We start from the raw sequence: 23,086 nt of genomic DNA on the forward strand, positions 1-23,086 counted from the left end.
AATACTGCTGAATTTTATACTTAATAATTTGTTCAGTTCAATTTTTAGTGAATATTTGTATAAACTTTTTGGTCTAATATTTTTTTGTTTGAATTTATATAAGCAAGATTTAAACGAAAGTATTAGTATACGAATAACTATTTAAACTTAATTTCCATAAAAGTTCCAATTTTTAAATTTAGTATCAATTATCAACACTATATAAATTTCAATTTAATACTTTTTATAACAAATTTTGTTCAACTGTTTTTTTTTTTGTCTTGGCTAATTTAAACAAAAAATTGGCATTCAAAAGCAATACATCAGGGGTTGGCAACAACATGCTCGCGGGCCACCTGCGGCCGGCGAGCATGTTAATCTGACAAACTGAAAACTAAATTTTAAGTTGATTGAAGTTAAAGTTCTGTCTTTTGACTTATTCCATTTCAACTCCTTAATAATAAGTGTTCTACTAAGTCAGATTGTTTATTTATGAGTATTTATTCACCGCAGAAACATCAGGGTTTTTTTTTATATCTGTAAGTGTTAACTAGTAACTACTATGGGATACTGTTCTATCTTGGTACTTCTTGGATTTTAAAAGTTATTAATTTGATACTTATCGAATAGTTTTTGTCAGTGCATATTTTAGTAGTTTCCAATGTTAACTAGAGCTTTGCAAAGTAAATAACTAAAAAGTTAATTAAAATCTTAATAAGTATTTAGTTAAATAACAAACTTAAATATGACTTTCCAACAATTATACTTTTTTTACTGCATTTTATAGTTTGTTTATGAAAAATCATAAGAATATTGTTAAGGTAAAATGTTGTACTGATGTGAATTCATTTTTACCTCTTTCAAAGTATTTGAGCACAGTAAGTTGTTTTGTTTTCATCCTTTATTTAGGACACTGTTTTAATGTATATTATATACTGATTATTTGTATTTTGTCTTAAAATGGATTTAAACACTGTATGTAAATAAAAAATTGATTTTTTCAATTAAATCATGTTATGTTTACCTTATTGTTGTAATTAAGCAATTTTGTTAGTTTTTTTCAAGCATAACTTATCAAAAAGGTATTATTAATTGCCAAGTATACTAATGGTTTTATTGAAAAAAATTCCTTGGTCAATTGCATTTTGTATAAACTTGTCAAATTTTTAAAAATGTTAGTATCCTGTAAGAATGCCACACATTTATGCTTGCAAAACACTTTGAAACGTCCAGTCTGTTTAAAGTAATTTTGTTTAGTTTTTGTGTCTTAAGCAGTTAAAAAAATTTTAAACTTGTTTTATAACATAATTTTCAAGCTAATCCTGCTATGCAATTAAAAGTTTACTACACACTTCAGTTGCCACACACTCAGGATAAGGACAGAGCAAAATAAAAATTTCTTGACAACTCTGGATAGATCGATATTATAAAAACTAGGTTAACCTAGACAATTATGATGTTTTTATATAAAGTTAAAAGGGCAGTTTTTTAAAAGTCTCAGGCCTATTTTTTTACAGATGTTTTTAAGTGAGATGTGGTTCAATTAGATTTAATATTTTAATTTATTTAAAAAATTATTCAAGAACTCTAGTTTTGTTAATATTGAAGGACAAAAAATTAGTGCTCAAAATATTTAGTCCTAGGACCTGGTGCACAAAAAACCTTTCGGTTATCGAGTTGCACACCATTGATACCTTTTAATGTCTTGTCCAGGACAAAAATAATAAAACTACAAAATATATTTAAAATAAACAAAAAATACTCAGGATAACTAAGGACAGTTTCAAGTCATTCAGAATAGTTTTTGGTTACACAAGACAGTTTTTTAATTCAAAGACTTGCAACCCAGTAGTTTTGTAAACTTTTGTTTATAGAAAAGTAAAGCATTCTTAATTATTAAATTTTAAAACTAAGGGTAGAGGGGTTTAACTTATTTTTTACATATAAGCCTTATTTTATAGAGTTTTATATCTAGGTATTTATAATGCACTCCCTTTATTATTTTTTGGTTTAAGCTATAAATACAATAATCTTTCAGACTATTTTTAAGTTGAAACATTAATATTCAAAAATTTACTGTGTATGTTTTTATTCAAAATTCAAAACTTTAACGAGTATAATTCAAACTGATACAATAAATACTACTTTTAATGGGTTACTAAATATTTTATAACTTAAGTTGAAAATTATAAACATTTTTAAGGCACTATAAAGTCATATCATAAGAAAATATTCATAGCAAAACTGAAAAGGTAATGGAAGAACATGAAAAAGATGATAACAAACCGTTTGAGCTTCATAAAGTTTGTTAAAAAATAAAATTTCTGAAAAGAACTATTATGAAAGCATAAATGATGAGAATTTAGAATTTATTGATGAATTTACAGGTAAAATATTCAAGTAATAAATTCTTTTTTAAAGAAATAGAATAATTGTTTAACACTGTATTATTATTGTTTATTGAACGAAAAAAAAGTGTTCAAATATTTGGTCCTAGGACCTAGTGTACGAAAAAACATTTCGGTTATCGAGTCATATACCAGGATACAGTTTAAAGTCATGTCCAGGATAAAGTAATAAAAATTGAATTTAACTAATTTTTTTAAAGCTAGCTAAAGTTTTAGTTTGCTTAGTTTTACGCACTATTTTAACGTACGAAATATTTTGAGCTAACTTTACTGTATTTAGTTTTTTTTCATCTAGAAAGGGATGTTTTTATACTAATATAAGAAGATACTTACCAAAAGTAGTAATATATGATTTTTTTTTGAAAAAACAAATTATTCCAAAAGAGCTAAATTTTCGTTTTTTTTTATTTAGCTAACTTAGCACAAGAAGACAACAATATTTAAGTAAGTCTTAGAACAAGCAAGGTTTTTATAAATGAAAGATTAAAATTAAGCATTTGCAATTACATGCAAAACAACATGAGTATTGAGAACAATTTACTGTATCACAATATAGCCGATATCTTTAATTTATCCAACATTGATCAACTAAGTATGAAGTATATAAAACTTTGTTTTACTATACTTCTTATACTAACTTAAAATTATTTAGAACTAGATGCTGCTTTAGTTTAGAAAACTTTTCAATCTTAAAATCTGCGTACTACTTCAAAATTGGAGTATTTACTGCAGCAGGTGACTGGATTGGCTATAACTCTGAAAAAAGAAGCAAACTTGCAAAAGATCTCTTACTAACAGTTTGTCTTCCTTTGTTGTCAGATCCTGCTTTTAAGTCTCTTTTGTGTTGAACTTCTTATATTTGTAAACATGATGAGTGTACATCCATAATAAAAAAGGTTTTGCTTAAAAACGAACACCAACTAAGTAAACTACCAACGAATACCTTTGAAATAAGTTTGAAAATATAATGAAAATAAATAGTAAGGACTTTGAAAAAGTTGAGTCTATAATAAAGATGATTAGATTGATTTCGCAAAATAGTTTTGTTATCAAAGAAGTTTTTCAAAAGGTAATATTTACATATCCGAAAGCAGTAAATGGTACAATGTAACAAAAGTCAAAAAATACTCGAACATCTAAAGGTTTGGGAAAATGAGGATGATTTAGATTCTTTTTATCACTTTTGTGTTTGTGCTCTTATTGACAAAATATATATCATCAATAGTTAATTTTGTTAAACTTTATTCTGTATACAAGTTTGAATCATTTTAATTAATCCAACAGTATTGTATCAAAACTTTTTTTACATGTTTAAGATGCATTTAAAGAATAAATACTTTGTACAACGATACTACTTTGAGTTTTAATGATGTTTTTAAATAAAAATACATACTTTTTAGCATTTCTAGCTCCAAATTTAAGTCCTGGACAAGACGTTAAAAGGTATCCTTGGTGTGAGAATTTAAAAACCGAATCGTTCTTCGTGCACCAGGTCATAGGACCAAATACTTTGAGCGTCTTTTTTGTCGTTCAATAAAATATATGTAGTAACTACATGTTAAGAAAAATAATGATCTGAAGAAAACTATTAGTAAAGTAGTTTGGTGTGTTGTAAAAAACTTTTAAATTATGCTATAAAAAGAACTAAAAATTGTTTAACTCAATAGTGTTTATGTTTCTATAGATTTTATCAGTTTATTTAACACGATAAAAAACAACCCTCAAATATTTCGGTCAAAGGACCTGGGTGTATAGAAAGACCTTTTGGTCATCGAGCTACACACCAACTACAGTAACCTCTCGCTTATTTACGCACATCGTGTCCACAGAAAAACTGTGTAAAGATACGAGAGATCGTAAAGATACGAGAGGTACCAAATATACTTAGTATAATGGCTGTTTTTTGATATTGCTTCTTGTTAAAAGCAGATTTGGGACTTTCTCACTTTTTAAAAATTTGTTTAACTTATTTACAAATATGAAAACAAAAGAAAAAATTATACATATATTAAAAAAAGGATTTAAATTTATATAAATTAATAATACTTCTAGAAAATTTATACTAATTTTAATAATAAATTTTTAATAAAAAATTTAATAGTAAATTTTATCTTTATTTATATGTGATTTATTTGATACTAAACATTTATATTCTATTCTACTTATCAAATTCAATTTATAATTAAGCATTTGTGTTAAATGTAAACTCTATATTTATTAAGTATCACTGCTACTTTTTGCTAGGAAGTTTCATAAAATTTCTTTTTTAGATGTTTGTTTATATATAGGGCAAGAGTGCTGTATTATTGGTTTGTGCTTTATACTTTCATTATTTCATTATACTTTCATTATTTAACACAGTCATATTTCTTTCAGAATTTTAACTTAAACTCTTATTGTTAACAAAATTTTTGATATACTGAGGTATAACTAAATGTTTATTATTTAGTTAAGGAACATAAGTTTACAAAGTCTAAAAATATAGTGAAGTGAGTTAGCATTGAAAAACATATTTTACATTAAAAATATAAAATAAACCTAATTTGTGCAATATTAAAAAATATTAAAACTTTTTTTCGAATGTTTTAAAATTCTAAAATGCGTAACTAAACGAGAAGGCGTAACGTCACGAGTGCGTAAAGATGCGAGATGTTACTGTATTTAATTTATCATTTTCGATTATAAAACAAACAAAAATAACAGTTTTTAGCATTAAAATTTTAAAGTTTTATATAAATATAATACATAAGAAGAACAAAAAACATATTAAATGAACATAAACGCATTATGACATTTTACTTGGAACAACTTATCATGAAAATAAATTAACTAAATAAATAAATTAATTAGTATTTTAGTTGTAGAATAAATGTTTCTTAGAACAATAACTATGGCATACTGACTTATTTTAAACTGTTTATAACTAAAATGTTATACCTATACATATATTACAGTATATCATGATAAATTATGCAAGAAAACAACTAAATTACACATTAAAGTTGTTTGCTACAATAAAATCTTGTAGGAAGAGTATAAATACAAAACTGGCTGACGTTTCTTCTTTTTTTAATATTAATTTTGTTGGTAAATCATTAATTAAAAGTTTTTAAAGCAACTTTTTCGAAGACTTTGTAAGTGTACCTATATAAAAGAAATACGAAACTATTTAACCAGGTATAGCTTAAGTATGACAGTACTTGCTACAGTATAAACTAGATAAATGTCATCATAATCAAATTAATTTACTTATTAAGGACTATTTCTAGGTGGAGTAATTATCGATGTTATAAAAACTTAGTATTTAATTTAAAAAAACAGTTGCTTTAGAATGTTGTTTAAGGTAAAAATGTATAAAAAAGTTACACACTTTAAAAAAAAAAAACTGAAATGAAATTATAAGATAAACAATTAAAAATGATATGTTAGTCATACAAAGTTTATAAACTAAAATTTATTGTAGACTCGTATTATAAGAAACAAAACTTGCTTAGAAAATATTCCAGTAATAGAATTTATGTATTTTAAGCAACAAACTTTAAAATTATTAAGTTAAAATCTTTTCAACTGTACTCAACTTGTGAAAAAAATAAGATAAATTATGCTACGAGTTAAATTAAAGCATTAATAGTTGAGATTAATAGGTTGGTATCAGTTGTCATCTTTTTGCTTATATTCTTTTAGATCCCATTCAAGCAGTTCCTTAATTAAAAAACAGTCAGGATCAACTTAAATACAAAGAAAAATTGGATGTTTTTCATACAAGTCGTCTATAAATATAAAAAATAGTGCTACAATATGGTTACCACAAAAATTAGCGAAACGATATAAGGTCTAAGCCAGGGATCGGCAAACTGCCACCCGCAGGACAAATGCAGCCCTAAAAGTCAAAACCTGCGGCCGCGACTTAGTTTTTAGCTTAAAGCATACCTTGTTAAAAAACAATTATAAGAAACGTTTTTGTAGAAAAGCCTTTGGTTTAATAACCACTAATAAATAATGAGCTACTGTTACTTATTTTGATATATGTTTTTTTAAACAGTGTTTTTTTACTGATTATTACCTATACTTAGAAATAACAACATCCTGCCAGCACCTATTCTTAGGAAAATTATCCCGCGATTTATAAAAAGCTGCCGACCATTGCAATACATGTATATTAACGTTTAATGAACTAGTTACAACAATTACTATAGCTTTATCTAACTATCAACAACAAGGTATCTTTTTTAAGTCTAATCAATAAACTTAATTATAGGCAAGAAACGTTTAATTATGTTATTAAAGTATTAATACTCAACTAAGTTTGATGATGCATTGTATTAAGTGATCTACAGGATATACAAAATAGGGTCCTGGATCACATTTTCAAAACAAGTAAGGTCAAACTGATTTTAATGTTGAAAAAAAATTTAATTTTTTCTCGTTCTTTATTACAAACTCAAAATAAACTAATGTAAGTTTAAAGCGCCGCGTATTTACCTTTCGAGGACCGCAGTTTGCCAGCTTATAGCAATTTTTGTAAACATCAATTAAAACTTGCAAAAGTCCCAAGAATGTCTATTAGTATCTTTTTTAAGAATTTTTTGATCTTAATCAAATATTAATAAATTTTCAAGTATAAACGTTATTAAAAAAAAATCTGAAATCTTAATTTAATCCAGCTTTAAACCAAATATTTTTGAAATCAAGATCCGAACAGATCTAGACCATTTCAAAAATGTATGGAAATTATCTTATCTAGAACCTGTAGATCCCTAACTGCTCTAGTATTGTTTATTTCAAAACTTGAATTAAAAGTACACTTTTTTATATGAATTGTAATGAAATCAACATTTCATTTTATAATTTAAAAGCGTGTGAATATATACGGAATTTTCAGTGACAATAAAAAATTCAACAAGCTTTTACAAAACAATTTTCCCAAAACAACATTGTTTAATTATATTAAACATTCGAAGGAGTTAATTTCATTCCGCTGCGTGTATGTAGGCGTTTGTCTTTAAAAAACGTGTTAGTTGTTATAGATATGTACTGCAAGACATTTTAACAAGTTGAGCTCAACATCTAGTTTCGAGAATCAAGAATATCAAATAGTAAGCATTGAAACGTCTACATCGTTAATATTTTATAAAACTTTACGACTGTTAATACTTTTTGTTCGTGTTGTGATTTAAAAGTTTCTTTCGTGAGAATTAATAACTATTTCTTTAAATAAAGTAACTTGCATTAATTTGAAGTGTTTTTTAATCATAACTTAGGAATAAGTTAATTTAAGTTGTGTAACTAAAGTACTGTAAGCTATTCGTAAGTAGAGCAGCTAGTTTACTCGTAAGTACTTGGAGACCACATATTCAAAACCGTGAACATAACCAATACAGTAAATATATCTTTGGGGGTAAAAAATAAGTTTCTAATACTATATTTTAATTAGTAAAATTTTTACATAACATTTATAAAAAACTTTTTAGTTAACAAAAAAATATTTTCAGCTACATTCTAGTTCTAAAATTCTTAAAAATTTATTATGACATATAAAATTAATAAAACATTTAGTACTAATAGATATAATAAAAAAAAAAAGTTGTTATAATGAACTTTCTAAAAAGTCATCACTTAAAATACTCTTAAATTAATAGTGGATTTTAAATAAAAAACTCGTTTTAAACTATTTTTTTAACCTTATGTTATTTTATTACATTCTGTTTTTGAAAGTTACGTAATTAACGATAAAAATTGCACTAACTTTAGTTTTAAAATAGAAACAAATTCACATTTAAAAAACTTATTTAAGATTAGAACACTTTGTATGTATAATTTCTAAAATTATAATGGAATCGTTTTTGAGACTTTGTAAATTGTTCAAGTTTATTGTATTGTATATATTATAACATTGAACAACAAAAAAAAATCGCTTAAAATATTTGGTCTTAGGACCTGGTGTACGAAGAAAGTTTCGGTTATTGAGTCGCACACCATTTAGATACCTTTTAAGGTCTTGTCAAGGACAGACCAAAATTTTGATCAAATTTTAAAACTCCTGTTAGAGTTATTCAGGTATAAGTTTGCGATTTTAATTCTTATTTAAATAAAACTAAAAAGCGAACTGAATTCTATACCTAATTTTTGATCAGCAATGATAAAACTTTGAAAGCGAAAGAATTTTAAAATAACATGAAGCAATTGTTAAAAAATATGTTAGTTGTGCATTTTCTTAAATAAAAAGGTTTTTATTTCGAACGCATATATCGTAAATATTCCAGCTTTTTTTATTAATATTTATATCCAAGTAACCACCACCATCAAATCTTTCAAATTATTTGCCCATTTCTTCAGTGAACCAATCCGGTAAAAACGCGTGCTCACAGTCGCTTACCAGCTTCATTTCAACAAATTCGCTTTTCAGCCGCCAGGTCACTACGCAGCAGGTGTTCAGCTCCTCAACTTGTTCCATCCTCCTCACCACCTCAGCCAAAACGTTTCCCGCCAAGTTGACGCACTTGACGGGCGACCAAGCGTTTCGAATCTCTTTTCGCGCCAATTCCGGAATTGCCCGCACCTCGTAACGCTCCAGCGATTTCACGAAGCCGTTCTGGTCTCGGAAGCCGCACACGAGCGTCGGGGTGCCGCACAGGAAAGACTGCGCCCACCACTTGAGCGCCTTCACGCGGAGAAAATTATGCTTGTGGTGTTTGCAAGTTATTTCGCGGCTGGTCTTCAGCTCGACGTGGCGATGCGGTGCGTCAGAACGATCCATCGCCACGCAGTCGGTTTCCGCCCCGATGACGACGGACAGGTGGTCGCCGAAGCGGGACGCGACCACAGAAAAGTAAGCTTCGTTCGTGTTCACCGTCCTCTCCCGCCTCTCCTTCGCGCTCGCGCCGGTTTGCGGCTCGGTGACGTATTTTTCGAACTTGTGGCCCCAGTACTGCATCCTCAGCAGCCGCTTGTCCGAGTCCAGCCTCTTCTTCAGCTTCAGCTCCGTCTCGACGTCGTTCACGTAAATGACGCCGTTGAACTTTTGCGCCACCAGCATCCAGTCGTCGTGGTTCTCGTAGTTCGTCAGCATTATTTTCGTCACGTACCCGCGGTTGGTGACGATCTTGGGCGGCCTTATGTAGTTGAAATCGCCTTTTTGACTATTTGAAGGGTAAAATTTGTTTTTGTTCGCCAGCATCCAGTTCAGCATGGTCTTCAAGTTGCTCTTCTTGTCCGGGTCTTTTTGAACGTAGTTGGTTCGGTAGCCGTGGTTCAGGTCGAAGGGCTTTTCGAGGTCCATGTGCTTCCAATTTTTGCGTTTTGTCTTCGGCGGGGCAAAGTAGGACATCTGACGGTTGTCATGGTGAAAACTTCGGTTGCCGTCAAGGGAAAATCTACCTATTTCTAATGGCTGCTGGTAATATTGGTTTCCTTTTTTCTTGTTAAGTTCTTTTAAACTAATCATGATTTAAATCTATGTTAATATAAATTTATTAAGGTGTGGTTTATTAATTTGTAGAAAAAAACAAGTTACGTCAAAGCTTAAAAAACATAAAATCTGAATTATAAAAAACTTAGACAATGTTTCGTTGAATAAAAAACTTTTGTCCTATAAAAACAACTATCAATTTTCTAACATAAACACTACAGTGTAATACTAAAAATAATTTATAAATTTTCAAATAAACCAAAATTGAATAAAAACAAAATCAAAATAAAGCAGCGTCAGAGTCACAAAGGCACGATGTTGCAGCCGAGGAGTCCCCTTCCGCTCCACCGCTTTGGAGTCAAAGTGACCACCTCAGTGTCGCTCCCCCTCATCAGCTCCACCCGTATCCCCGCCTGGGAATGCTGCACCACCTCACTCACGCACCCCAACCCCGTGAAGTTGCTCTTCGAAACCGACCCGAACTTCACGATGACGTCGCCAACCTTAAGACCCGCCTCTTCCGCGGGCGATCCCCTCGAAACGATGTCGACCGCGGCAAAACCCGCGACGTCACGCGACGGCGTCGTGACGTCATCCACCTGCATCCTCTCTTCGGACGCGGAGCTCTTTGCGGACTGGTGGAGAGCTTTCAGCGCCTCCTCAATTTCGCCCATGACGGACTTGTGGTCGTTCTGGAGGTGGGCGAGCTTGTTGCGGGCGATGGTCACTTGGTGGACGTCGATGTCGTTTCTAGGGTAACCCTCCTTGTCGACCAGGGGTTCGTTGGTGCCCACTTGCTTGTTGCTGTGGAGGATTTCGTGCCACGCTTTTATTTCGGCTTCGATGTCGTCTTTCTTTTTGATCAGCAGCTTCACTGCGTCCATGCTCGTTTGTTTATCGCTGAAAACTATATAGAAAATTGACTATAGTGTTTTTAGTTTTGTGTGTGTATCTTTTAAATGAAATGCAGGATTGTTTGAATTTTGTAATAGATTAAAAAAACTTTTTATAAATAAAAGAGTATGTTTAGTTTCTATTACACTAAAGTTATAATAACATGATAGTTTGAAAATACTAGACTATATTGAATAAGAAGTTTTTGATTAAGTTTTAAACCAATTAAATACTTATTAGGTATGAGTAATAATAAAATTAGTTATGATAACTAAAAAATCAAACGTTTTTAAAACTACAAAAACGTTTTGTAACAGTAATACGACTTTTTTATAAGGTTTCATATCTAATATTTACACTAAAACAGGTAGACATTGAATATAAAAAATTATAAAATATCTAAAACACTATTTACAAGATTTAAAACTTCCGTAAATATGATTTTAAAAAATGATATTATAAATTTTAATATCTTTATGTACTAAAATACTCAATTATGATTAAAAATATCAACGATTAATATTTTATAACATGAAAGTAGTTAACTAAAAATAATACAGTGCACTGCAAATTCATTACAAATTTGCCAAGTTTTGTGATAATAATTCTTTAAAAAGTTTATTTTCTGATGATGCCCAACTTTTAGCTCAATTGAAACAGTACACGAAAAACATCTAATTTGTCTTAAACAGATTAAGGTAACATACAGATATAAGTTATTACAGTGTAACAATTAATATTTTTTACCCATAAAGTTTATTTTATTGGTAGAAACTTTAATCAAAAAATTTGTGCACAAATAATTTATTTTGACAAGTTTAATAATACTTTTATTTTCTTTACGTCAACATTCATAAAAAACTAACTTCGTATTGTATTAAATATTAAAATTCTGCTCAATAGCTTCTTATAAGATACAAATGTAAAACAAGTCTGTGTAAACAGTGTTAATTTTGATTTTAAATGTTACTAAGAATTATAGGTACAATATTTATTTTTATTGTACTAATATCAACTTAACTTTAAACAAGAAAATAATAAATCTTAGTTTTTATTAGTTAAAATTTATACTCCTACCACAGACTTGTTTTACATTTTTCTCTTGTGACATTTTTATTTTAAGATAAACTTAAAACTTTACTTACCAACGTGTAATTTAGACTAAACAAAAATATAAACAAACTTATTAAAATCAATGCTTGTTTTAATAAATTGCAAACATCTTAGAACTCTAATTAAATATAAAAATCTTGTTTTAACTCAACTATATTTTATACAGAATTGATCTTTGCAGTGGTTACTGACTCTGCAAGCTTTTACAGCAGCAGAGACAGTCAGGAGTGGGGCACTGGTTTTGCGAGATTTTCAGCCATTCCTGCATGCACTTGAAGTGGCCGCCATGACCACACGAGATACAAAACAAGTACAAGCAGTTTCTTATTACAAAGTTGCATATAACACATCTGAGCACTTGTTTGTAATTGTTAGCACCACTGTGATTGTTATCTCCTGAACTGTTTAACTCGTCCTTCAAGTTTAAAGTGTCGCAAACTGACAAGTGCGGACTTGAAAAGTTGTCTTTTATTTCAAGAGCTTTAAAGTTCTTATCTAAGTTTTCTAAATATTGAGAGTACAAGTTTATAGCCGTATCGTACATAGTGACTTTTGGTCTTGCATCGCTACAAAATGAGCCAGACATACTTAAAGTGGACAGTGAGCTCATATTTTGCAGTTCAAAATCATTCTCAGTATATGAGTTATTGAAAGCCCGATTTCCAAACTTGCTGTGTATATTTTTAACACACTCATACGAGTTTTTAAGCATTTGGACAGGTCCACTTACTGTACGCGTGTGACTGATTGTTCGTTGGTGAGGTGTAAAGTTTAGAGATTTAAAACTTACAGGCTTTTCAAAAGTGAAAACTGAGGATTCGTCGGGATAACTGAAAGAATCAATTTCCAAGGACAAACCAGATGCTTTTGCTTGATCATTTACAGCATTTTGACCTAGCGGGGCAAGCAGAGCTTGGGTTTGCACATCTTTCTTCTGACCGTAATGTTTGAAAATTTTTTCAACGAATTGAGCTCCGGCTGGAGAATGCATGAAGTGTGGAACAAGTTCGTTTTCCAGCGGCTTTTTTAAAGACATAGGATCAGGTAAAACACTCATAAAAGACCACAACTTTGACAACTGTGTTGCTCCGGCACATTCTGCATGGTGCTTATTAACTTTGTACATGTCAGAAGAAGTTTGGGTTTGATACTTTTGTGCCAGTTCTTTATTTATTGACAAGCTAGATGACATGTCAAATATATGAACCTTTCTTGGTTTTTTAGTGTTTTTTGTGGACCTTTCATTTACATGAACTTTCTTTACAGAACTAAACACTTTATGCTTTCTTTTGTTAACTGGTGTCATTAAAGCCTTTGGGTTTGTATCTACACAGGAGTATTTATATTTTGAATGACTACCTAAAGGCAAGTAATCTGTTTTTTGACGTTCGACGTATTTATCAAAAGTTTTTGGGTATAACTTTCTACCCTTATCAACAGTTGTTATATACTTATTCATTGAAATCGAATGAAACACAGTGAGTAAACCTGAAGGAGAGAAACTGGCACTGCATGGTCTTGGAAATGGAATTCTTTCTAAAGATTTCATCAACTCTTCATTCTTTTCCTTTGTGTAGTCTTGAGGATGTTCAATCTTGTCTTGAGCAGTAGTTTCCCATAAGGCTTTAAGAACGTATTTAATAAACCCATTTGTTTGCTTTGGGCTTGAATTGTACTCATTTTCAAGACACTTAGTAGCTTCCATTGCAACTCTCAAAAGTATACTGGTCATTTTTTTTGTATTTGCATTTTCTATTGTTTTATCTACACTAAACTTAAAATCCAGTGAGTGTTCCATGTAAGGGTAAAACCTTTTGATGTTTATTTGCAGCCTAATAGTAACTTCCATCCAAAACAAATCAAAAACTATAAACCTTGATTTTGTCTTTTTTGAAAGCTCAATTATTTTTGTCCTCTGAAAACTGCTATTTTCAAGAGCATGAAACTCTGATTCTAAAGAAAATGAGTTTTGCCGAAGGTCAGTTTTGTATTCATTTGTTGGTGTGCTTTTAGGCTGCAATTTTTCAGCATGAACATCTGTTTCGCCTGGTTTGTACTCAAACTTAGATTTGAATCTTCCATGTTCATTTGAATACTGAACTTTGTCTTGAGAAAAATCACAGAGTGGTTGAAGAAATCTAAGACTTTGATCTTTACTCCAAGTTACAAGCTGCCATTTATTTTCTTGCTCGTGTTTTCTCCAGTTCATATTGTGTACAACATCTTTGTGATCTTCGAAATCTACTGTGTTTACAGGTTCTGGTTTATCATTTGATTTCATATCTACATCAAAAAGACCAATTGGGCTTTTCCTAAAACTTTGAAAAGTTTGATATATGAAACTGTTATGATTTGGGTTGAACTGAACTTTCCAAACAGGCAGAGACATTTTGATGGATGTCAGAAGCGAATTATCTTCATTGCAGTCAAAATCCCAGAAAGCAATTGTTTTGTCATGGCTCGAAGAAGCAATGATTTTTTCATTTAAAGGGTGCCAATCTATACTGTAAATTGTAGAGCTATGTCCATGTAAAAAACTAACTGGAAAGTTAGGGTTCCTTAAATCCCAAAGACGTATTGAACCCTCATGAGAGCTAGCTAAATTGAAGTCGTTAATTTTGTTCCACTTTACTTGGCTTGCTCCTGTTTTAGAATTTAAAGTGTGTTTTGGCTTCCTAGTAGTATCACGAACATCCCAAATCAAAATAAATGAATCTAGTGAGCATGTGGCAAAATAATCAGGCTGAATGTGAGACCAATCTGCATCGCTTATTGCTCTAGAATGTTCACTCATTGATGCTACTTTTGTACCTTTAGTATCTTTCCCATATTCAAAAATAGTGCAATCCTGGCTGTATGTAGTCAAAATAAACTTTTGATGTGACTGAGCAGGATTCCACAAAACTTGATTCAGTTCAAACTTACTACCAGTTTTTAAGCGTGACAGCTCTTGAGTGGGATTGTTCAGGTCAATAAAAACTAATTGTCTTTTTGAACCCAACACAGCAACCGATCCAGTTGCATCAACTGACATGGCAGTTGCTTTAACGTTTCTGTGATTCCAGATGACAACATCTTGTTCCCATCTGTCACTACTTTCTTGCATATTACTAATTAATTTCCTGCAAAAATACTATTTAAAAAATATCAATTAAGAAAGACATATTAAAAACATAAATAAAAACACAAACCACAACAATACTTGCTATATCATTTATAAAACTATGTTAATATCGATTTTAAAACTAGTAGGGAAAAACTGTTAAAATACAACTATTTAACTACTTTCACTTCATATTCACTTAAATACTTTTTTTTAAACTTAACTTAACCAGTATTTCCAAAATTTTTTGTTTCCTCAACTTTATTTGATTTTATATGCTTAGTAAATGCTCCGCAAACAGCTCATATATAATTTTGTATTACATGCTTAAAAACAGTAAAGCAATACAAGCCAAAAAACTGATATCAAGTACTAAAAATAAATGTTAATAAAACTCTACAAAAAAACTAAAAAGAAAATTGTAAGTATTAAACAACAATACAAATAAATTACAAAGAAAAAGAAATAGTAAAAAGAACTAAATTAGACAACAGAGAAAATATACAATTCATAAAACTTAATCACATAACATTTATAGATCATAAAAAAGACATTAATATCTACAAACCAATTTCATTAACCCAACAGGGTCAGTAATAGCAAAAACATGCTTGAAAACATGATCAAAAGATTAGAAAAACCAAGTTATTTTATCAATGAACAAACACATATGATTTAATTAACTGTTTCAAATTGAAAAAAAAAATTTTAATAAAATTTGAAGTTTTTAAGTTTTGTCCATCAATTAATGAAAACTTACTTCTAAAAATTTTAGAGTTTTGCATGGGTTGTAAAAAACTTTAAATAAATTTAAAGTTATAACAAATACAGCCAAGTCAATATTACACAATCAAAAACTAAATTGAGAAAAAGTTGGAACAAAAGTTATCTTTGCAGTTAGGAAGGTACAGAACTAAAACATGTGAACTGATTGGTCTATAAACATAAAAACATAGGCATAATTAAGAACAATAGCAATAAAAATCGCAAGTTGACAAGAAATTTAAGAAAAATTAAAAACAACACTGCAACAATCGTCAAAATTAAAGTAAAATTACAAAAAACAAGTATTTGAAGTTAACCTTATAAATCTATGAAATAACTAAAATGTTAAGATACTTATCTTAAAAGAAACCAAACATTATAATGAATTATATACAGAGTTAAAAATTTTGCAATTTTAGACTTAGATTTCCCCTACCTTTGTTGATTAATAACCAGTTTAGCTTTTAAGTAGATGAAACGACATAACCTTTTAGATTAGTTGTAACTGCATGAACAAATAGTAATAAAAATTATAGTACATCTTTGTTCTTTAATTTTCAATTAATTAACTAGAAAAGATTCCTGGAAAATGTCATAAAAGCTATTGTTTTTGAAGTTTTTAATCAATATGTTACTGCTACATTCATATTTAGCATTTTATATTCAGAATGCTATGTCATTTGTTCTTAATTCTAAAAGAAACTTTAACTTGTCAACACTAAAACTTTATAGTACTTCCCTCTTTCCAACCATTCTTTAAAATCTTTAACTGAAAAGTGAAAGGTAAGAAATTCAAAAGTTACTAGTAAGAAAGTAAATTTTATATACAAAAACAGTAAGTAGTTTAAGAAATAAAGAAATTTGGAAGCGTTTATATTTGACATACCTATAAAAAATAGTTTTATATAGAAATAAATTTAAAATTTATTCATATACAATAAAAATACTGATTCAAATTTTTTTTCTTATTTAAAATTTTACAAGAGTTTTAACTAACAAAAACTGATACTTGCCAATTTACTAACAAAACTGATTCACTCCCTGTATATAAAAGTTATCTAACCTCTAATCATAAGCATACAGTTACAGAATCAAATGTACGTATGATTTAAACACAAATAAATACAAACCTAAGCTATAAAATGAGACTTATGCATATTTACATTAAGACTTAATTTTACATTAAGCTCAGCCAATAAAACAATACAGAACTATTAGTCACCACAATTATCAAGTCTTATTTTAGACAACTTTTTTGATCATAACAACTTTTAAATATAACATATCTAGAAACAACATGGTTGCCATACACCCAGGATACTCCATTTAAATATGGACAGATTGAAGTTTTGAAAAAACTCAGAATGATTCAGTACAACTCAGGACTGTTTAAAATTTTTGTAAAACTCAGGATACTTTTAAATATTTTTTTCTAATTGCACTTAAGTTTTTTATAGATATTGAGTGAGATTTAATTGAATTAGTTGAATGTTTTTTTTGTCATTTTATAATAAATTTTGTTCAAGAACTTGACTTGTGTTGGTTAAAGAAATTTAATTTAATTAAAAACTAAGGTCATTCAGGGTAGTTTTTGTTCACTCAGGAAAGTTTTTTAACTCAAAGAGTGGCAATCCTATCTTTAGAAACATTGATCATCTTAAGTTTATACTTTATTAATAAGTATTTGCTTTATATAGTTTTATGCATGATATTTAAACAGGGTTGCCAATTGTTTTTACAGAAATTTTTCCAGGTTATTTTTGCCTAAATTGTCAAATTCAAGGTTTTCCCAGGTTTCCAGGTAAAGTGGCAAACGTGATTTAAACTGCTTGAATATAAGAAACTGATTGTACTATTAAAAAAATAACAAAAAAAAGCAATTTTTAATGAAGACATCGTTATTAACACTCAAACAAAGACAACTTTTTAAGCCCTGCTATAGAACAACAGTATAAAACTCAAAAACTCCTGTGAAATGTTCGAAGTATTGATGGTTTACTGCTGCTTCTCAAACCAACATAAACTAAAAATATGAGTTTAGGAGTACATTACAATGAGTTTAGTTAACAGCAGTATAATTTTCAATTTATATGCTTTATTACAAAAAAAAAACTGTTTTGATGCTCAAACACTCAACCTGTTTCAAAAAAAAGAACAACAGTCAAAAAAAACACAAAGTATTGTTTTAGTGTAAAGTATAAAGAGTATATTTTTATCCAAAGTTTTAGTTTTTACTTCTAGCATTTTGATATTTTTCTAAAGTAGTTTAAAAATTTTTAATGAATACTTTTTTGAAATTTACGTTTTAAGTTTTATGTATGTATTTTTGAGTTAACTTTAACACTTTGTAGTTTTGGTAAAACTCAGACTGACACAGGGTTCTTTGAAGATTTGTGAAAATTCAGGAAAGTTTAATTTTTTTCTAAAATTTTAGCCTAATTAATTTGAGTTTCCTCACAATTAAAAAATATATAAACAATATAAATTACACTCTAGTTTTAATCAGTTTTTATTAAACTCTTTTTTTAGATATAATATCCACTAAGCTTAAATATGATTTTTTGTACTTGCTTAATAAAATTCTATTTAGAAGTCAGTTATTTAAATTTGTAAAACCACAAAACACAAAATGAAGATCTACAAGTGCATCATTACTGGAGATGAGATGACCTCTGACACTTACACCATCACTGATGTTCCTGATCAATCCTGCCACATGAAAGTCACTGGTGCTCTTGCTACCAAAAGTGTTGATGTCATCCAGTTGGAAGGATCAAACGCTTCAGCTGAAGAAGCCACAGAAGATTTAGAAGAAGGTGGGTCATCACAGGTAATTGACATTATTGATGGTTGCCGTCTTCAATCAACCGTAGCTATTCAAGCTAGTAGCTTAAAAGACTTCAGAGCTCAAATGAAGGGTTTCATGAAGGAGGTCTTGAAGAAACTTGAAGCTGATGGTCAAAGAGAAAAAGTAGCTGAATTCAAAGAAAACGCTGCAACTGCACTGAAATATTTTTATAAAAATTTGAAAGATTTTGAACTTTACTCTGGTGAATCTATGAACCCAGATGGAGCTGTTGGATACCTCAACTATTAAAAAGATGGTGTGACTCCATATATGATTTTCTGGAAACACTCAATAGTTGTAGAAAAATTTTTATTCATTGTTGGAATATATTAGGTGGTAGTGTTACATCTGATTTTTTTTTTTGCTGTTATATAATCGCCTAAGATTTTTTATTGCAATAAACTGTAGACTAATTTAAAGCTATTTGATTATAATCCATACCCTTTAATAAACAAGTTAAAAACAGTAGAGAAACTGTTTAAGGTAGAGATATAAAAAATAAATCCACATTTATAGCTTAATGTACAATTTTAAATAGTTAGATTTCTGGTCATTGTAGATTTAAATATTTATATAAAGATTTTTGCTGTGAGTAGGGTTAGTTGCATGTGTGTATTTAACACACTTAAACCTTCAAAATTGTAATAAAAATATGGTAATATCAGGCTTGTTTGCAGTTTTTAGCTTAACTCAGTCTAATAAAGTCTAATTTTTTTCCCAAGTCTCAGGCTAGTATTTATGACTTAAGTTTTTTGTTTATTAAACATATGTATAGCATTATAAAAGTATCTGATAATACTTATTATTTCAAAACAAAATACTATACATAAGTATTAGCAACTTAGTTCCAGACATTAGTTTATTTGGTATAGTAAAATATATATTCGTACATATTGGTGTTCAAGCTTCATTAACAATATTTTTTGTGAAGGATATTTAATAATACATAAAACTATAAATTATATAAACAAAATATTTTTTTACTACTTTTTAATAAAAACTAACTAAGAACTTTAGGTTTTCTGGAAATAAAACTGTATTTTACAAAAATGTTTTAATAAAATTAGTTTTACCTAATAAAGCTAGAAGTAAAAGTTTAGGATGTATAACATTTAAAATAAAAAAAGTTAGTTTTCAACAAATTGTTCTGATGAATTAAAGCATGAGTATAAAAACGTGGGTAGCTGTAAACTTCCACAAGCGTACAAAATTGCACGACGATACTTATGCAAGAAGGAATAAAATTGCACAAAGACATTTTTGCACAGAGATATTTTTGCATGTGTTGAATTTTTATTTTTTTATAAATCACTGTTACCTCTAACCCTTACCCTTGGTTGGTAACTTTTTTTTACTATCACTGTTAGCCCTAACTCTTACCCTCAGTCAGTAGCTTTTTTTTCTTTTTAATTAACTTTTCTTTATTTAGTTTTATTTTTCATGATAATTGTTATTAATTATTACTGTCACTGTTACTCCTAACCCTTTCCCTCGGTCAGTAACTTCTTTTTTTTTTTTTTATTAAATATATTTTTTGTTTTTTTTTACTCTGGTGCAAAATTGTAACTTGTGCAAAATTTTCCCTTGGTGCAAAATTGTCTTTGTGTAATTTTGTTCCCTTGTGCAATTTAGTCCCTTCGCGCAAATTTGTCTCTGTACAAAATTATCTTCTTGCAACTTTGTGTCCTTGTGCAATTTTGTCTTTGTGCAATTTTGACTCTTTCCTTAAAAATGTACATAATTTAAGTTTTGTATACAATACTACTAATTTCAATAACTCAATATCTTTTTTGACCTTATCTTACTCAAGGTTTAAAATTAAATTGCTGTTTCTAAATAAATAGTTAAGCCAAATATTTTAAATTTTAAGTTAATTGACATTACTAATCATACCTCTCATTCCATTATGTTTTTTTTTTTCCATGTTGGATTTATGCCTTTTAGTTTTGAAAGTTTGAAAGAATATTTTGTTGGCAACTAATGTATGGGAATTTAGTTGTATGTTTGTGCTTATAACTTACTTCTTAATTTAAAATTTTATTAAAAACCCTTATTTTTTTACATTGCAAAACTCTGGTAAGCTTAATTTTTTCCTCAATATACTGAACTAATTTTTTTAACTTAAAAAAATTTCTTTCCATTCAAACTTCAGGTTTTTTTTTAATATTATTTTATTTTGTTATTACAAAGATTCAACTAAGTGTTATAATCTTAACAAAAAAACTGCTTTTTGCTAGTTGATTTTCAGTTTTATCATAAATTCAGGTCAGTTTAGTGTAACTCAAACTTAGTTCTTTGTCTACTTTACTGGATTTTTGTTAAATTTTATTATTAGAAAAGAGTAGCAGAAAAGTTATTTAAAATTTAAAAAAAAAGCTAAATTTGAAAAAAATACATTCAATTTATTTTAATCCTTAAGAACGGTTAGAAATAACTTAATGAATATTTATAATAACACTTATAAATGTTTTTTTTTTACTAGACATACAGAAGCACAATAGATTTACAGTAAATAAATCTAGCTCTGTTCACTCACACAACACAAAGTTTTCAAAGAAAATAAATTTTATAACCAAAAGACTAGACTTGGCCTAAACTGTTTTAGGGTATTTGGGTCCTAAGTTTTGGTCTAGTGCCCCTGAAACGTTTAAAAACCTTAAAAAAAGATTGTTTTAAATTAAGTTATTAAATTTTTTTGTTAAACTACAAGTTGTATGTTATGATTATATTTATAGTAATCTAGAGATCTTCTGTATGTATGTTATGCTTGTATTGAAATTTGTTTCATGTTATATAGGCATCAGACTGTGATGTGTGGGTCTTTTATTTTATGAATGTCCTGGTAATGAAAGATAAATTGTTATATATTATTAAGATAAATTATATCTGTTGTTAGTTTATTTTATTTTTTTTTCCTTTTTGTTACTGTGCTATATTTAAGATAGTTCATATTAGTTATTTAGTTTTTTGTTTTTATTCTTATTAGAAATTAGAGGTAAAAGTAAAAAGTTAATACAAATTTATCATTTATTATTTTTTGATTTTTATGTCAAGTTAATACTACAAATTTATATAATACTTATTTTTTATTGATTTCATTACTGGTATAAATATATTTTTATCCAAACAGTATTTATTTTTCCTACTTACAGTATTTTTTTATTCTAGTTTTTTTTTTATAGAACTTAATACTTTCAATTAGATATTGGTTTATTTGAGTTTGCAACAGCTGATCACATGATTGGATTGTTGATGTGTTTTTTGTTGTAGCATTGGCAGATACATACTTAGGGATTTGAGCTTCATGATTTTCCCACATTTTGTGGTTTTTCGTGTTGAGATTTTAATTTTGTGAGTTTTTGCTAAATTACATGTCACTATAAGAATTTTTTTCACTTAAATAGATAGTTTTTTATTTTAAATTTTTGGTTAGTTTAGTGAAAATTTTAAAGGGGAGGAAGAATTACAGGTGATGACAAATTGCTTGCTTGATCTTCAAAAAACGTTTATTGTTGTAGAGGGAAGAGTAAGTCTGATGTTTTTCTTACATAAAAAATAAAAATAAATAATCTAAATATTTATAATGCAATAAATTTTAATGAAGAAAATTATTTTAAAGCTATAAATAAAACCCAGTAAAATTTAAAATTCAGCCTGCTGTTTTCAAATAAACTGATTTAAGTTTCTAGCTAGCCTGAAAAACCTAAGTTAGCATGAATTATTCTAAAATTATAAACTAGCTTAAATTGTCTCAAAAAAAAGAGTTTTGAGTTAGTAGTAACCCTATTTTAGATATTTGGAAAATCTATTAACAGTCTGATAAAACTTTATAAGAAATAAACTTGTAACAGAAGAAATTTTTCAGGTACAATTTTTTTTTATAACCAAACAATTTTTTAAATGTTTTCTTGAAGTTACTATTATAAATCGAATTTGAAATCTACTTGGGTAGTTTCCCACTGTATATACAAATTATTTTTTTAGTGACTAGACTGTATATACAAATTACGAGCAGTTTTAGTTTTAAAAAGTAAATCATGAAGTATGAATGAGTAACATAAAAATAACATAAACATGTTTATATATAAAGCACTTAGTTTAGAAAAGTAAAAAAAAAAAACAAATATTTTTAAAATGGTGATTTATTAAGTTCTCAAAATAATACTTTACATGCTAGTAGTGAAAATGTTTTAAGAAGTGATTTATAAACTAATATTGAATTGTTTTAGTTTTTTTTTCAAAAAGTAATAATTTTTATACATATTTTATTGCTCATGTTGAATTTTAGATAATTTTTTTATGATTAATTTACTAAATTAAATAATAGTTCATTAAGAAAAGTAAAATAATAGGTTAATCGCGTTAACTGAACCCACTGGTTAAGTGACAAAAACTATAACTTAAAATAAACTTTATTTGAAGATGACAATCACTTATTTTTTTATTTAGTTAGTTTTATATGTGCAAAAATATTAAGTTATAAATACTTTTAGTTTTAGAAATGATCAATAATTAATAGAAAACTCCTGAACAAGATATTGAAAGGTATCCGTGCCCCGTGGAGTGCG

General features: G+C 28.4%; 3 protein-coding genes and 1 pseudogene across 3 annotated transcripts; 1 reads left to right on the forward strand and 3 right to left on the reverse strand.

Annotated features, from left to right (window-relative positions):
• Positions 1-8,226: 8,226 nt before the first annotated feature.
• Positions 8,227-9,862, reverse strand: LOC145835453 (decapping and exoribonuclease protein-like). Its single transcript, XM_082943048.1, has one exon. The coding sequence runs from the start codon at positions 9,829-9,831 to the stop codon at positions 8,704-8,706; it is 1,128 nt and encodes a 375-aa protein (XP_082799174.1). The 5' UTR covers positions 9,832-9,862; the 3' UTR covers positions 8,227-8,703.
• Positions 9,863-10,043: 181 nt separating this feature from the next.
• Positions 10,044-10,748, reverse strand: LOC145835454 (26S proteasome non-ATPase regulatory subunit 9-like). Its single transcript, XM_082943049.1, has one exon. It carries the CDS (start codon positions 10,677-10,679, stop codon positions 10,098-10,100), a length of 582 nt encoding a protein of 193 aa, XP_082799175.1. The 5' UTR covers positions 10,680-10,748; the 3' UTR covers positions 10,044-10,097.
• Positions 10,749-11,763: 1,015 nt separating this feature from the next.
• On the reverse strand, positions 11,764-14,908 carry LOC145835567 (GATOR2 complex protein WDR59-like). Its single transcript, XM_082943223.1, has one exon. It carries the CDS (start codon positions 14,906-14,908, stop codon positions 11,987-11,989), a length of 2,922 nt encoding a protein of 973 aa, XP_082799349.1. The 3' UTR covers positions 11,764-11,986.
• Positions 14,909-18,299: 3,391 nt separating this feature from the next.
• On the forward strand, positions 18,300-18,767 carry LOC145836980 (uncharacterized; annotated as a pseudogene).
• The last annotated feature ends 4,319 nt before the right edge of the window (positions 18,768-23,086 follow it).

Source organism: Thalia democratica, chromosome 5 (genome assembly GCF_965202585.1).
Source record: "Thalia democratica chromosome 5, ktThaDemo2.hap1.1, whole genome shotgun sequence".
Classification (NCBI taxonomy): domain Eukaryota; kingdom Metazoa; phylum Chordata; class Thaliacea; order Salpida; family Salpidae; genus Thalia; species Thalia democratica.

Excerpts from the sequence above, each read along its gene's own strand:
- LOC145835453 (XM_082943048.1), bottom strand. The coding sequence starts at position 9,831 with ATGATTAGTTTAAAAGAACTTAACAAGAAAAAAGGAAACCAATATTAC.
- LOC145835454 (XM_082943049.1), bottom strand. The coding sequence starts at position 10,679 with ATGGACGCAGTGAAGCTGCTGATCAAAAAGAAAGACGACATCGAAGCC.
- LOC145835567 (XM_082943223.1), bottom strand. The coding sequence starts at position 14,908 with ATGCAAGAAAGTAGTGACAGATGGGAACAAGATGTTGTCATCTGGAAT.